This window comes from Carassius carassius, chromosome 22, assembly GCF_963082965.1.
Source record: "Carassius carassius chromosome 22, fCarCar2.1, whole genome shotgun sequence".
Taxonomy (NCBI): domain Eukaryota; kingdom Metazoa; phylum Chordata; class Actinopteri; order Cypriniformes; family Cyprinidae; genus Carassius; species Carassius carassius.
Window position 1 is genome coordinate 3,129,443 of NC_081776.1, and position 15,711 is coordinate 3,145,153.

Sequence of the window (15,711 nt, forward strand, 5' to 3'; positions counted from 1 at the left end):
GAGAAACACCACAGCAACAGACAAGGCTGGAAACAAACTCTTCACACAACTTATTCTCATGATTTGATCACTTGAATATGGCTATCATCGCAGAGAGTTTTTATTTTTTTAGTCATGGTGTGATGAAAGAAAATGATCTTCCGTTATTTGCAGTTGTTCTGTCATTAGTCCTGTCATGCTTGTTGTAATTGTGTAAAAGATTAGCATCACTGATGCTTAGTCACTGCAACAGAAGGTTTACATGGAAAGGCTTAAATGAAGATCGTAAATGATGAAAGAATCATTTTTTGGTTGAACTATTTCTTTAATATACATTGACATTCTGTGACAACATGCCCCACAGTGGGCTATTAGCAATAGGGCAAACTACTATGAATTTTATTTTTCAAGTAAAATACAATGATTTCATAAAACATACATTTCCATTAATCTATATAGTTTCTAAACTGTATGTCCTATGTGAAGTCCGGGGGATGCTTGAGTCTTAGCAGCTCTTAAATTATCAGGGCTTCCCAAACATTTTAAGCTGAACCTCTTAGATGTCACATATTTATTTGAAGTACCCCAGTAGTGCCTACCTGTCTTAAAAATGCCAAACCCAGCCTACCAGAATAACTTCTGCCGCTGATTGTAGTAGAATGCTTTGAGCACTTTGAGCATCTGGTCATGGTCGTGTATTGGATTACTTGTTGTTTTGTTGTCTGGGCATTGCCTGATTTATTATACTGCATGAATGCTGATTTTTAAACCAACATTGTTTTTTGTCAGTGTAATTTTTGCTGTATGCTGCTTAAGAAAGGTTATTTTGCTTTTGGAATAGGCGACAGATATTATAAGATTTTATCTTCTTTCTGCTCCCTTTTGCACATGGGTATTTAAATTATCTAAAGAAGAAAATGAAATGTTTTATGTTTTACCATGAAGCAATAAAATAAAAAATGAATGAAAATGAATGCAGTATGCTAACCTTTACCCATTACAGTTTACTTATAAAACCAATGTATCCACGGAGGATGCTATCTTCACCAATAATGCTGTCACACCTAGAGAGGAAGAACACCTATGCCTGGATCTTCTTCATTGACCAGCTCGGCTTTTAATATGATCATTCCACAACAGCTGTTGGAAAAGCTGAGGTTGTGGGAGGTCGACACTGCCACCTGTAACTGGGTCCTCAACTTCCTGATGCAGCAGTGACTAACAGTGACATTAAGATCCATCACAGCGGCCCAGTTTACACGTGCATTTTTGGCAATCTGATCAGAATTGGACAACACTAAATAAAGGTGTAAACGGGGTCGGAAACGTTTTGAGCTCATCCACTTCCGACCACTTTCGGTGGTAGTTGAATATGCATTCATAGTGTAGACTCTCATGTGGCTGAAAGCATTCGAACTGCCACTAAAGATCACTTCCTCCCTGCCCACTGAGCCAATTGTTAAACATTGTGGGATGTGTTGTTGAAGCGTGCAAGCCAGACAGTATTTAATCTCACCGTATAAAATCGTATGTTTGCGTTGAAGGTAAAAATTTTTTTATAAAGCACAATGATCTAGTAGCAATAATGAAATCAGAAATGAAAGCAGCTGCTTTTCTTATCTTCCATAGTCACTTTGCTTTTGCCTTCATATATAAATCGCATGAGTTTATTTCACAATATTAGATTAAAAGGGCAGAAAAAAAACCACCCATAGACCTCCCCTAAAAAGAAAGCATAAGTGGTAAAAAGTGGTCAAAAGAGACAGATTAAAACACCATTGCCTTCTTGTGATCCCACTGACCAAAAGCATCTCAAATATGTTTATATAGACTGATTATATCTTGCATTTCAGAAGTCCTGAATTACATTCTGTATCTTCCAGTGTTGGTTTCTGCACTCTTGAAGGAAAATGTTCTTTTCATACTTTCCTGTCTGCTCAGCGCTGATCTCCAGACAGCGTTTGGTTTCTCTGTTCTGTATGGCCTGTCCCTGAAAACAAACAGGAAAATTATTTTTTTATACCAATGCACCCTATCAATGTTTGGGGTGAAATTATTTGTTCACCTGTGTGAAGTCCCAGTACATGTGTTTTGGTTTTTCAGGGTCTGAACACCAGGACAGTTCTGGAAACCTGCCTGAACCGGGATCAATTAGACAGCGGTTCTTGTTGTTTTTAAGGGCCTGAAGGGGATGCGCAAATATCTCACCATTTGCTGTATAGTAAAATACCTGTGTGATGAGATAGTGAAGTGTGTCAAATATTGCCCAAAATACAGTTGTCAAGAGAAGAGAAGAGATGAGAAGAGAAGAGAAGAGAAGAGAAGAGATGAGAAGAGATGAGAAGAGATGAGAAGAGAAGAGAAGAGAAGAGAAGAGAAGAGATGAGAAGAGAAGAGAAGAGAAGAGAAGAGAAGAGAAGAGAAGAGAAGAGAAGAGAAGAGAAGAGAAGAGAAGAGAAGAGAAGAGAAGAGATGAGATGAGATGAGATGAGATGAGATGAGATGAGATGAGATGAGATGAGATGAGATGAGATGAGATGAGATGAGATGAGATGAGATGAGATGAGATGAGAAGAGAAGAGAAGAGAAGAGAAGAGAAGAGATGAGATGAGATGAGATGAGATGAGATGAGATGAGATGAGAAGAGATGAGAAGAGATGAGAAGAGATGAGAAGAGATGAGATGAGATGAGATGAGATGAGATGAGATGAGAAGAGAAGAGAAGAGAAGAGAAGAGAAGAGAAGAGAAGAGATGAGATGAGATGAGATGAGATGAGATGAGATGAGATGAGATGAGATGAGATTACCTGTGACCCCTTGAAATGACATGGATATAAAATGGGAGTGTTCTCCTTAAGTGGCCCCTTATCCAAACATAAACGTGTTTGCAGATCATTAATCAGCTGTTTTGATAGAGAGGACATCATATTAATGGTCAAATCCTTCATAATTTTTCCTGTAAAACTGATCACTCAAGACTATCTTGTTTAATAGTGCACTGTATCTCACTCACCACTCCATAACCTAAAAAAATTAAGGGATTTAAGTCAGGATAGACATTTTCCAGGTACCATTTAAATGGTTTGCAATTTAACTTTTCTCTAAGTTTCTTTCTCTCCGATACATCGCCAATGTTTATCCCATGGTTCTGTGGGAACAGGAGAGAACAGATACACATGATCATTTGCAGATCATAAATCTAGGGATTTCAAGTCTCAATCTCTCTTTAGTCTTTGTTCACTTTTTGAATCTTTTAATTAAATCTACCTGTATGGGAAGACCCCAGGCGATGTTCACATTTATTTTGTATTCATCCATCCAAACTTCTGCCACTCTGAGGGCATTTCTCTTCATCACACTGCTAAGATCAGGCATGTAGGGTTTGTGTGCCCTCTCGATGTGAGCAATTTTAGAGCAGGGCACAATCTCTATACTTCCTCCACACAGCCACACCTGAACCAAAACACATGAAAAAAAGTCAACACTGTGCACTATGCAGCTACCATTTAAATATACCATATAGGTAACAGCTGATGACTGCCGTTAAATTATTGAAAAACAATGCACAACTAAGTTGGTAATGTGGCCAAGAGGCCAAAGTCTGTTATACCGAAGATGTTCTTTATTTTTTAGTAAACAAATAGTCAATTACTCCACTTATACCATGGTTACAACACCTAAAGAAGACATTGTTTATTTGTTTTATTTCAACACATCTGTCAAGACTTTGTCCTTCAAAAAACACTCTTGTTTGTTCAACTCATACACTCTATAAAACAATAGTTGTAGCAGGTGTGCCCCACACTTCCTGAAAAGTGAAGTTGAGACCTCTCTGATCACCCCCCCGGTGGTTGGCTGCAGTACATGCCATAAATCCCGCCCTCTACATGTAAACGAATGGGCCTTGAGTCAAAATAAAAAATAAATCACGCATCTAATACAATTTTCCGAAATATGGTTTTGGTCATTTAAGGTAGCTATTAACACACTGATATATGTTAAATTGTTTGTTTTGGTTTCATTTTAGCTAGTGATTTGATGCTATAAAATAGGGTGTGTGTTGTTATGGTTGATTGAGCTTGGGCGGGAGTTTGATACCACAGCTCCACCTTACCACACTACTGCGCAGACTCTGGCTCCAAACAAATCTCTACTGCGCAGACTCTTGCTTGCAACTAGGGGTTCAGTGCCTTGCTCAAGGGCACTTCAGCCATGGGTACTGAGGGTGAAAGAGAGTGCTGTTCATTCACTTCCCCCCACCTACAAATCCCGCCAGCACCGAGACTCAAACCAGTAACCGTCGGGTAACTAGTCCAAGTCTCTAACCATTAGGCCACAGCTGCCCCAAAGGCTGTCCTGGCAGCGGTGGGATACTTTATGGATTAAGCCTTAAAGTTCTGCATAATTAAGGGCGTGGCCACTTGAGTGACAGGTGGATTGCTGCTGCTGACACTGCCGTCGTGCTAGGTGGGTGTGGCTTTCGCAACCAGCCCCCACCTTTTCGCCCATTTTCGAAACTGTTTTTATCCTATTATTAGTCATATTTGTTTGCTTGGTCAGTGTCTATAAGGGTTTGATTCATTTACTGTAAAAGGCTGTCAGGACCTTTGCTTCAAAATAGATGTAATAATTTAGCAAAGTGATGAACTGTAATGCGGTCAACAGACGGGGAACTAGGCCTATAAGCTGTGCATTTATTGAAAAATATAACTGAACGTCCATCAGTCAATCAGAATCAAACATTTAACATACCAGTAATATAATTATAATTTAATATAGTATAATTAATTAGGAGAATGATCAACGTATTTGTGAATTACCCGTATTCCTAATTCAACATTCTCTCCGCCGTACACCTCCATCCCTCCATCCAGAGTCCCAATCTCACCAAAGAACAGACGATCAACCACAAGAATTCCCATCACAGAGGGACTCCTGGAGAACAGAAAGAACAGAAGGATCTGTAACACTCATTTTGGGTGGAATACAGACAGTATAAATGTTAAACCAACAATACACACTCACTTTCCTGGCTGTGAAGGGTCATTTTGATTGTACCACTTCTGTGGGAATCCCACGTACATACACCAGAGAGCCCAGTCAAAACCATGAGCAGAGGCTCCATACTTTGTCACTTGCAAGTCATAGTAATTGACTTTATCAAACACAGGGCTCAGGACCAGTGTACGGTCAGCCTGGATACGTGCAAGTAGAGGCTCCGCCCTAAAAGTGAGAGAGTACTTGAGAAATATGTCATACACCATTACACCAATAAATCAAAACACCAAACAAAATGTCTAAAACTTGAAAAAATAAAAGCCAATTCGCAATATGAACAAACACTATCATAATTTATAAATAATCCTAAAACAACACTGCTTTGCATGTGTTTTTTAAGAAAGAGAATATCAACTAGTCAACTAATTCTTAAGTCAGCTGAGCAGTTTCACACCATTTGACATGGACCTCAATGTGGGCATCCAAAATAGCAACCACATCCCCAGTGGCAGCCTTCCAACCTGAGATTCTGGCCTGGGAAAGTCCTTTCTGCTCTGAATGGGTCACCATCTTAACCAGGCCTGGGTGCTTCTCATTGATGGAGCTCATATAAACATGCAGCTGTGTTTTCAGATCTTCTGTGGAACAGAATTAATAACTCATTTTGTGAACAATATGCTTCTGAGACTAAGGTTGGATGGGATTTTTTGAGAGAAACAAACCATTCGTGCTGTGGTCGTCCACCAGTATGATCTCTTTGAGCAGGTGGGCTGGAGTTCTGTTGATGATGCTGCAAATGGCTCTTTGAATGACAGACAGAGCCTCATCCAGATAAATCAGCACCACGCTGAGGGTGGGCAGATTGTGGGGGTATTCACGGCCAATGCATCTACAGAAATAGATGAATGCATCAAGACGGATCTTGAATTTCAGAGCGTGTCCATAAACCGCTGAAACTCACCTGTGGTCTCGAGTGTCCGGCAGCTCCCGGTCCAGAGGCAACTGGTCACTGAGGAAGGCATTATAGCCGTATTTCTGAAAGAGATCCTCAGCCTTCCTCTGATCATCCTCAGAAAGTTCAACAGTCCACTGCTTGAAAAGATTTGAGTTTGGGAACAACTTCTTTGGTGATTTCTTCTCTGGTTTCTTCTCATTTCTTGATTTAAGGTTTTTTTCTTCTGCAAGAATATTTCATATTAATTATCATTGTCAACAAAAATAGCTTCAAATTACATTAATACAAACCCACCATATTTGCACTAAGTGCAAATAGCAATAAATTATATATAAACTAAGTGAAAATACCATATTTTCTTAGTAATAGATCCTATTTAAACGAAGTGCAAATAGCAGCAATTTTTTTTATATGCTATTTATACTAAGGTCAAAAAGCTCTACGCTAAAATAGCAGGATTTTCTGCTATTTATACTACTTCTTGCAAATAGTGGCAATTATCTGCACCTCATAATGTACTGTAGTACATTATGAAAAAGTATGCAATAACTTATTGAGTGTAAATTTTACAGTTAATTCAAATTATTAAATGGATGCCACCTTATTGGAACAATATAAAGACCTCCATACACCTACCTTAACCCTAGACGATATTTTATTATGAACTTTTTTATTATTTCCTTCTTTTTCATTGAAAATAAATGCTTTTCTGATGTGATCTAGAATTTTCTTCGCATCACGAAACAAGTTTTACCTTCTTTTACCAAGAAGTCTTGTGTGATTTGCGTAAACAGCCTCTGGCAACAAGGCGGCCTATTTGCACTTAGTGTATAGACACTCTGTTAAGGGGCATTATTTTGTGCATGTACATGTTAAACTAAAGGTGCACTCAGTAATTTATTTATTTTTCATATTTTTGATTGTACTTGTCAAGTCATATCACTAGCCTATAACATTAATCAAATTTCCATGGAGAGAGCAAACAGGTTGAGATCACATGACCAGATGAAAACTACTTGCTTTTTCTCCATAGTCCTACAGCTTTTGGTTGTTTTTATACATTTATCATGGCTGACTATGAATAAAACATTCAACATTTGTATGACTGACTAAAGACATCTGTTTTCATGTGATTACATTCATATCACAGATAGAACAAGTTATTTACTTCCTTTGTGAAACACAAAAGAGAATGTTCTGAAGACTATTTACTCTTAAAAATGGCTCCAGAAGGTTTTGACTGCAATGCATAGACCATTTTAGATTAAGAAACAAAGTGAACAGTTATTAAAAGTTCACTTAAAGAAAAAAAAAGTGAAAATATAGTGCAATCAGTTCGGACATTGCACAGTGCTCGTTCAATAAATGCACAGTTTTAAGTCTAGATTTAAATGTGAGTAGTGTTTTAGCACATCTGATCTCATTATTTAACATAAATAACTCACCCACAGCTATTAAATGAGCCTCTAGTTTGTCCAGCTTGTCAAGAAGAAGTTTGCTGTGTAACGAGAAGTTCTGCTGGACTTGGTGGAGCTGCTTCTCTTGAGTTTGGATTTCCCACTTGACAGAGCTCATATAGAGAAACACCACAGCGACAGACAAGACTGGAAACAAACCCTTCACACAACTTATTCTCATGATGATCGGAACATCAAAGATCACATGAATGGTTTTCTTGAGGTTTTCCGTCTTCAGGTGTCAGTTACTCTGTGAGGCTGGCACTGGTTTACATTGTTCGGTTTAAGCTTTTGCGAAACTAATGTTTGCCGAGTGTTTGACACTGATGTTGGTTACATTAATCAAAAGAAAACGGGGAGGGAGAAAACCAGGACATTGAATCCTGGTAGAGTTAGACACTGCGTACTTGAAATGTTATTTAGCTTTAATTTAATGATTAAGGATGGCACCTGTTATATCAGTCATTAATGCATGTAATATATATATATATATATATATATATATATATATATATATAATTATGACTTTTTTTTTTTTGAAAATGACCCAAATTAATTTCACTAAACTATGAAAAGTCAAATATACTTGGCAGTGCAAAATTACAATGCGCACTGTATTTTTTTTAGTGATACTGTTCACAAAAGGTTTTGGGGTTTTGAGTATTTTACAAAAACATGTAGCACTGAAAACCTTCATTAAACAGACTTGGCACACAGTATTACACATCAAGTTAATTTATGAGGGAACACTCTGGTTCTGCAAACAAGACCTACAAGTTACACAGGATATTTTTAACCAACTATAAGATTTTTTTTGTTTGCAGTTACTCTGTAAAGGAAAGGGCTGATGAACTGGTTTTCAGTTTTACTTGCACAATGCTTTCACAATACATATTGCTCAAAAGAAGCTCTACAAACATAATGGTCCACCCCATATAACTGTGGCGAGGAAAAGCTTCTCTTCTTCTCCTCTCCTCCACACATTGCTCTTTTTAACCACTAGATGGAGGCATCACTTGAGATTTAACTCAGGGATTACAACACATTAACTTACAGCAAATATAAGATGCTTTCACTACTCAAATGCAAGGAGGTTCATATTTCATTACAGTACAAAAACATCTTTCATTTCACATTTCCCCAAAATTGCTAGTTAATGTTATTGCATTAGACTAAAACTTACTGACTTTGCTCTTACAGGGTGTCACAACCTTTTACTTTTACTGATATTTTTTGGTACTGTGGTGCTCCCAATTTGAGTTTATACATTTCTTGCTATGCTATATTATTACCAAATATTGGATTAAATCTTTTTCCTAAATCAATTTACACAGATTTTGTATTTCTTTTCGCAGTCTCATTGATCTGAGCTTATGCACCTAAGGTTTATCCTAATAAAGCATAATGACAGATTTACAGACAGTTTTAAAAAAGCCCAGTGATGCACATATTATGCAACAAAGAAATGTGATGCAGAATATTTGGTAAAACTGATTTTAGTATATTACACAATCTTTATTTATCAAAAAGTGCATATTTACAAAGCTAATACAATTTTCCGTTAAAAAGACATTCATATATTTAAAGCAAAACAAAAAAGTTATTTCTTCCCTAAATAATATTGTAAGTGAGGAATAAAAGGTCTTAATTCTGGACACATTTCAGTATAAAATATCCATTCTGAAAACAGACTTCTTACCTTTTTTCTCAAACCATGAAAACAAAGATATGCCCCATGCACTACGAGTTACCAAAACCTTTCGATGACATTGTTTCTTTAAAACAAGCTTGTTTAGTTTGAAGCAGCATTAGGGTGAAGGGGTTTGACTCGAGCCAGACGGGAAAGTCCTAAACGCAGACCCTGTCCGGGAGACTTCACATGTGCATTCTGAGACGCACCAGGACTCCGACCAACCTGACCTGGAGTTATAGAGTTAGAAAGAGTTTACAAGAGGCCACTTTTGCTGTTGTGAGCTGTTCTGGACAAAATTCACAACTGCAGTGATGGTTTGAGTCTTAAGTCTCACCAGGGGGAGTCCACTTAGGCAGTCTGGCCCCTGCAGGACTGGAGCAGACTGCAGGTTTAGAGAGAGGCGGAGTAGTGGGGGTCTTCTTCAGTCCAGACACAGAAGCAGCTGGACTCCGACAGATCGCTGGGCTGGGAGCTGCCAGAGAAAGAGATGTTATACACCTGATATGATCTTTCACCAGACTGCAATATTTAGAAACAGAAAAAAAAAAATACCTGAGCTTTTAGCTTTCGAGGCTTTTGTTGGCTTTTTGTCTTTTTTTTCCGACTTGTTCTTCGCAGCCGGTGGTGCCTTTTTTTCTGTCTTTTGTTTCAATGCCGCCTTTTTCTTTTTCACAGTGTATGTCTCATCTTCACTCTCATCTTCTTCAGTGAAGTCTGCATCACTCTCTGAATCTGCAACAGCGACAACCTTAAACAAATGGCCACATTTTGTATCTGAAGTATGACATTTCACCATGAAAGCACTTAAAACATCAGCAGCAGAGTCTAGCCCCATAATAATGAACAGCGTGAAGGTCCTCAGATCACCTGGTGTGTTCTGAAGCTGGTAGTCCTCATCGTCTCTGTTGTCCTTCTTCTCCTGCAGTGGCTTTCTCTGCTTCCTTGAGGTTTCCTTCGGTTTAGAAACACTGGTAGGGGAGGTGTCTATACTGATCAGATTCAGCCCTGAAAAACAGGACAGTAAAAACAGAGGTTCATATGCATAGAAAATTACAAATTGTACCAATGTAACAATCATAGAAGTCTTGTTTTTATATATATATATATATATATATATATATATATATATATATATATATATATATATATAAAAAATAAGTAAAAAAGCTAATTTGTTAAAATCTGACGAATAACAAACCCGCATTACCTAAACTTCTGCCATCAATGCTACAATTTGACAGCACTGGAGGAGAATCTGGAGCAGGCTGACCTTCGCCAACTGAATCAAAATCAAGGGAGTTTTCTTTAGAGGTCTTTCCATGGAAATATGTCAAATAAAGCATCGTAAATATGTATTTAGAATCTGTACAAATAATCAAAGAATACAGAATCAGCCTGTGGCCTTGTAAAAGACAAAACAATTATTCATTACTACCTAAATGGCTGCCCTCAGAAGTACAGTGTATAAGAACCGGTGGCGAACACTGAAGAGGCTGAGATCTTTCATTATCATCTGCAGAACACAAAGAGGCATTAAATAACAGTATAATAAAGCTCTCTATCTGAATGAACTCTATAATGCTTCATTATGCTAATAGTACATTCACCTTTTTTGGTTGTTGGCTCTCCGTCCTGTGTTCTTGAAGAGTCCAGCAATGATAACAACAGAGCTGCCTCTAAATCTCTGTCATAAAGTTTATCATCCACAGACGTCCTGAGAGAACACAACAGTCAAGAATCAATGGTGATATTACATACATACATATATATATATTGTTTACTGTGTTAACTCAACATTCAGACTAGTATAACTCAGCCAGTAGACTGCTTTTATTTATAAAATATAATAAAAATAATGAGAAAATTCTGATCTCTTTTTCACAAACACACATAGATTAAATGAATAAATAATAATAATAAACAAAAATCTAAAACAAATATTAATAGAAATGTAAAAAATGTATTAAAAATAGTGAAATGAAAACAAAAACATTATAAAATAAAAAAAAATTAAAAAGAAAGAACAATTAAAAATAAATAAAAATAAGAAAATTCTGATCTCTTTTTCATAAACACAGATTAAATAAAGAAAAATAATAAACTATAAACAAAAATCTAAAACAAATTATCATAAAAATAAAAAAATAATAAAAGTAATACAAATAAAACAAAAACAATATTAAATAAAAAGAAGTAACAATTACAAATAAATAAACATATTAAGAAAAAATATTTTATAAAGAACTAATATAATAATTGTATAATTACACCGTAAACAATATATATTTATTTTGATATTGATGAATTTGAGCTGATTAGGTATAAAGTGTTTTTGGTAACCTCTTCCTGCTTTCTGAGCTGGTGAGATCAGCGACTTCATCGGGAGATCCACTTGTAGTTTTGTGGTTTCTCAAAGAATTAGGGTCTTTGGTGGCTGTTCGAGGTTTTTTGGGAGGAGGCTTCACACATGCAAAATCTTCATCTGTCACATAAAATCGTGTAAACATTTTAAAACATTTGGCTTTAGCTCTAAGCATTTTGAAGTAATATTATGAATGTAAATCTCTGACCATCATCATCATCTTGGAAGACTGCGTAGTTGACAGCTTTCTTATCTCTGATGACAGGTAGAAAACAGACTGATTCAAACAAGTAACTGATATTCAGGTTTTCTGAATTCACAGTGATTGTTCGTGAAAGTATCAGTATATTAAATGCCAAAGACAAACACCTATCATGCAGATCCAACAACAAACACAGATATAGAAAGTAGCATGACAACCATGAACCAAAGTATAAATTAAATGTATTTTGTAATGAAATTATGGACGTATTTGGAAAACAAACATACACACCTGGATGATCGGTCCATTCTTTAGGTCAAAAGAGAAAATAAAACGTCAAGTTATGCCCTGTGAATATATCGCACACGACTAACGTTACCGATTTTTTTTAAAAAACCTTTTGTATCTAACTCACTTAACGTTATGCTGCAGAACAACCAGCAATCATAATTTGTTATAACTGTACATTTAAAAACATAACGGTCACTTAGAAAGTCTGCATCTGTGTCATAAGCTTTATATGAATGTTGTTTTGGTGAGAGCTGATGTAACGCAACCCGCCTGAAAACAAACGGAGGAAATCGATCTCTGAAATTCACTATTTTACATTTCATTAAAACATTTTCTATCGCTGTGTTTCTAGTTTGACACTAGGTAGTGGATAAAATATATAGATTTTTTTCTAATTATTAAATGAAAGGAAAACCGAAAATTGTTCAACCTAGAACAAGATTTTTGTGCATTTTGCAAAGAATCTCGAATCTGCGGATATGGTTCTGCACTGGCTAAGCGTGGGCGCGGGAATACGTCACACCAAATGCTTTCATTTATAAACTATTATTATATTATTAAATTAACGTTATTGTTTTTTGTTTTTAATGTTTTATGTTGCTTTTCTAACAGTTTATACTGTCTCTCAGTAAACGAATTAAAGTCTTGTTTGGGGGGAAAATGTTTATAAGCAGATTTATAAATGTTAAAAGCAGATTAAGTCTGACTGTGATACAGGCTAGAGGCCTATTATATATTTTGAGGTTTGGGGCATCCATGCATGTCTTCTTTCAGACTAATGAAAATAAATTATCCAAAATTCACAATTTAATTGTTTGTTACAAGTTAATTGCATCTGAGCCAAAAATCATGTCCTTTTTTTCTTTTCTTTTTTACCTAAAAAGCTTTTTAAACCTAATTTTTTTTTTTGTAATATTCTAGAAATGTGTGCACATTTAATAAGACAATGCATCATTTGGATGTTTAAAATAACTTCAGAAAACTTGTAATAAATCAACTGGGGATAGCTGATTAAAATGTTTACCTTATTCACCTGCAGTGTCTTGCCTTAATTCCTTAACAATCCTCAAATCAACTAGTCTAATAAATCTTCTTTTATCATAAGCAGGTCTATAGCGTAACTTAAAGGTTGACTCTGCCCTTTCATCCTTAAGCAGTCACCTTTGCCTTTGACATTGGAAACAAAACGGAATGTGGAAAGGTTTATTTTTAGAGACTGATATCTCAGATTGATTCTGAGTGTTCATTATTCGCCTCTAATGATGGGAAAGTCAGTTTAAAAGCGGCTAGATTTTCAGCAACTAAAAAGCGATAAACAGATGAAGTATTTGAATCAAATACTTACTTTTTCCCTATTGAAGACAAATAATAAACAAATAAATAGAAGAACATATTTTCTTTAATCCATAAACAAAATTGTATTTATTTAAAACGGGTATAACATTTCACTGCATACTATCTAACACTTAAAGCAACCATATAAATACCATAAATAAAACATGTAATTAATTAAATAAATAAATACACTGGCTGTTTTCCACAGGAGGTGTCCAGCACCAAAGACAAATTCATGATGATGAAAAAAAACGGTTTTGGTTGTTCAGGTTTGGTGAGATGCAGAGACAAAACAGCCTAAATAACCTGTAGATCTCCAGAAATAGCTACTAAAGGCTCCTCATTGGCACTGATGGTTCCAATATGTTTTTATGGAGGAACTAAAGGTTCTTTATAGTAGAGGTTATTCACGCTTAGAAATGTTCTTTTAATAACTTTTATTTGGGAAACCAAAAAATGGTTCTTTAATGGCATCACTGGGGAAAAAAAAAAACCTTTAGCCTATTTTGGAACGTTTACTTTTAAGAATGCTCACGTGAAATTGATTTGAAATATATATGTCCTTAAAAACACTTATTTATGATGAGGTTCAACAGTCAAGCCACGGAGGATCTGTAACTTTATCCAACAACTGCTGAAATCCGGGGACTGCCGGGGCTCGTGTCGTGAAGAAGATCCCACGGGTCATCATCGGAAGGGGAAACCAGATTTTCCCTGGAGATGTTTCGACCCTCTGACGGCTCAAAGTCCAAGTCCCCATCGTCCTCCTGAGCAGCTCTGGAGTCCGACGCCTCTCCGTTCCGGAGCGCGTTCAGCGGGTCTGATGGGTTCACCTGCCGGTTCCTCCTCTCCCGGTGCTGCAGGCGCTCCAGTGGAACACTGTTCTTCTCGGATAAGAAGAGAGACGACTGGGGGAGGTTTTGTCCCGCTATGAACACCTGTTTCACCCCATCCAGGTTAAGCAGTATGCCATGCTTGGTGGAGTAATACACGTCACGATGGTTTTCCAAAAGTTTGTGGTGAAAAAGACAGTCTTCCTTATTACAAACCGTCTAAAGACATAAAAATGTACAAATATTTAAATAATGAATCAAAATTATTTGATTTATCTATAGCGTCATACTTTTTTTACATGAATGAAATAGCCTGTAAAAAGCAAATCTGAAATCGGTTCACAAAAAAACATCAGCGTTATAATTAATGGATCAAATCTATATTCACAATAAAAAACTTCAATTATCATTAAACTTCTGTGATATCATTTTTAAGTCACCCTTTTATGAACAAACTGCATATAACCGTACTAATATTAAGAACTTAAATACGATTATAAATTACTTTGTATAGCCACCTTATTTTAAACTTAATTGTTGTTTACAATAGATGAATACTTACAGAAGTGAAAAGAGTTCCTCCTGCATCCATGCACAAAAATCGGTTACTTTTCACTCCAAATATTGCCAGACGGTCTCTGCTCTCTGATTTCAATAAAATGACACCTGTTGAGTGCAGAATATAAAGAGGAAAGGGCTGTGAAGGACATTATTTTTTTATTGATTCCTTGAGGTCTTGATTTTTTATTTTTCTGGCCTAATATCCTAAATATGGATATTAAGCTGGTCAAAAGTATATACTCACTGTAGGACCCCCGGTTTGTAGTTTTGCGCACGTGTCCATTCAGGCTGATCTCTAAATAGAAGTTGTTTAAGTCCGAAGTGGTCTGAAGGTGGATGTACCTCCGCGGGTTCCCCCAATTGGAGCCCAGGAGGGGAGAGGGGTTAGGGGCAGCATCCGCAGGTCTGAATCCCTGGAGAGTCGCGATCCACAGCGCAAGGACAGAAGAACGCAGCATGTGCAGTTTGGAAAGTGCGCAACGCATCTTCACAGAACGCAAAGTATCGATGCGTAAATGCAGCGTGCAGTGCTGAAGAAGTTGTGATGCGTGAAAGTTGGTGAGTGCAGCTATTTAAACGCATCCTGTGCCACTCCTTTACGCAACACTCGCCCGCAGAGCCAGAGGATGTGAGGAGGCGGATTCAACATGTCCACCTTCTGTTTGTTGTCAGGGTAATTGACTGGTGAACCATAATTGGCTTTGTCAATTTGGCACAGCTTTGGCTTTCTATGACGTCTTGGTGTCTAAACAAAACTGAAAACAAGAATGAATTTTAATAGTTTTTGTGCATATGAGAATCATTTGGTTGTCTCCCAATGTTTCTGAAATGTTAAATCAACCTATGGTGTATAAGTAAATATTTAGGATATAGCCTATAGGCCTAACCTATAGAAAAAGTACAAAGCTATTACTGGGGCGATATCTTAAGACAGAAAAGTTAAAAGGTACATCTTTTTACCTTATCTACTCCACAATGTCTCATATTACTTTCCTACTTTAAAGAACAAATTAATACTTTTTTAAAGGGTACCGTCCAAGTGACT

At 36.7% G+C, this 15,711-nt stretch overlaps 3 protein-coding genes across 3 annotated transcripts; all 3 read right to left on the reverse strand.

The window, feature by feature from the left end:
- Positions 1 to 308: 308 nt before the first annotated feature.
- On the reverse strand, positions 309 to 7,671 carry LOC132098693 (probable polypeptide N-acetylgalactosaminyltransferase 8). Its single transcript, XM_059504825.1, has 12 exons — positions 7,378 to 7,671; positions 5,939 to 6,155; positions 5,700 to 5,866; positions 5,432 to 5,615; positions 5,005 to 5,202; positions 4,800 to 4,914; positions 3,247 to 3,432; positions 2,993 to 3,127; positions 2,787 to 2,882; positions 2,045 to 2,209; positions 1,168 to 1,969; positions 309 to 603 (listed from the first exon to the last, which is right to left on the reverse strand). The coding sequence occupies exons 1-11, from the start codon at positions 7,568 to 7,570 to the stop codon at positions 1,829 to 1,831; spliced, it is 1,797 nt and encodes a 598-aa protein (XP_059360808.1). The 5' UTR covers positions 7,571 to 7,671; the 3' UTR covers positions 309 to 603; positions 1,168 to 1,828.
- A 1,212-nt stretch (positions 7,672 to 8,883) lies between these two features.
- Positions 8,884 to 12,222, reverse strand: rad51ap1 (RAD51 associated protein 1). The gene is made up of 11 exons (XM_059504831.1): positions 12,062 to 12,222; positions 11,938 to 11,955; positions 11,653 to 11,699; positions 11,423 to 11,564; positions 10,690 to 10,796; positions 10,518 to 10,595; positions 10,290 to 10,361; positions 9,950 to 10,087; positions 9,635 to 9,814; positions 9,417 to 9,554; positions 8,884 to 9,309 (listed from the first exon to the last, which is right to left on the reverse strand). The coding sequence occupies exons 2-11, from the start codon at positions 11,952 to 11,954 to the stop codon at positions 9,182 to 9,184; spliced, it is 1,047 nt and encodes a 348-aa protein (XP_059360814.1). The 5' UTR covers position 11,955; positions 12,062 to 12,222; the 3' UTR covers positions 8,884 to 9,181.
- Positions 12,223 to 13,864: 1,642 nt separating this feature from the next.
- LOC132098704 (fibroblast growth factor 23-like) lies at positions 13,865 to 15,507 on the reverse strand. The gene is made up of 3 exons (XM_059504838.1): positions 14,911 to 15,507; positions 14,668 to 14,771; positions 13,865 to 14,324 (listed from the first exon to the last, which is right to left on the reverse strand). The coding sequence occupies exons 1-3, from the start codon at positions 15,149 to 15,151 to the stop codon at positions 13,893 to 13,895; spliced, it is 777 nt and encodes a 258-aa protein (XP_059360821.1). The 5' UTR covers positions 15,152 to 15,507; the 3' UTR covers positions 13,865 to 13,892.
- Positions 15,508 to 15,711: the final 204 nt, after the last annotated feature.

What these genes read in the sequence shown, in the direction of transcription:
- LOC132098704 (XM_059504838.1), bottom strand. Translation starts at nt 15,151, where the DNA reads ATGCGTTGCGCACTTTCCAAACTGCACATGCTGCGTTCTTCTGTCCTT. An exon ending in TACAAACCGGGGGTCCTACA is followed by an intron (nt 14,772 to 14,910) that starts GTGAGTATATAC and finishes TGCACTCAACAG; the next exon opens with GTGTCATTTTATTGAAATCA. An exon ending in GAGGAACTCTTTTCACTTCT is followed by an intron (nt 14,325 to 14,667) that starts GTAAGTATTCAT and finishes TTATGTCTTTAG; the next exon opens with ACGGTTTGTAATAAGGAAGA.
- LOC132098693 (XM_059504825.1), bottom strand. Translation starts at nt 7,570, where the DNA reads ATGAGAATAAGTTGTGTGAAGGGTTTGTTTCCAGTCTTGTCTGTCGCT. An exon ending in ATTGAGGTCCATGTCAAATG is followed by an intron (nt 5,203 to 5,431) that starts GTGTGAAACTGC and finishes TCTCACTTTTAG; the next exon opens with GGCGGAGCCTCTACTTGCAC. An exon ending in TTTTTTTAGGTTATGGAGTG is followed by an intron (nt 2,883 to 2,992) that starts GTGAGTGAGATA and finishes CTATCAAAACAG; the next exon opens with CTGATTAATGATCTGCAAAC.
- rad51ap1 (XM_059504831.1), bottom strand. An exon ending in AGAGCCAACAACCAAAAAAG is followed by an intron (nt 10,596 to 10,689) that starts GTGAATGTACTA and finishes TGTGTTCTGCAG; the next exon opens with ATGATAATGAAAGATCTCAG. An exon ending in CCAGCTTCAGAACACACCAG is followed by an intron (nt 9,815 to 9,949) that starts GTGATCTGAGGA and finishes TCGCTGTTGCAG; the next exon opens with ATTCAGAGAGTGATGCAGAC.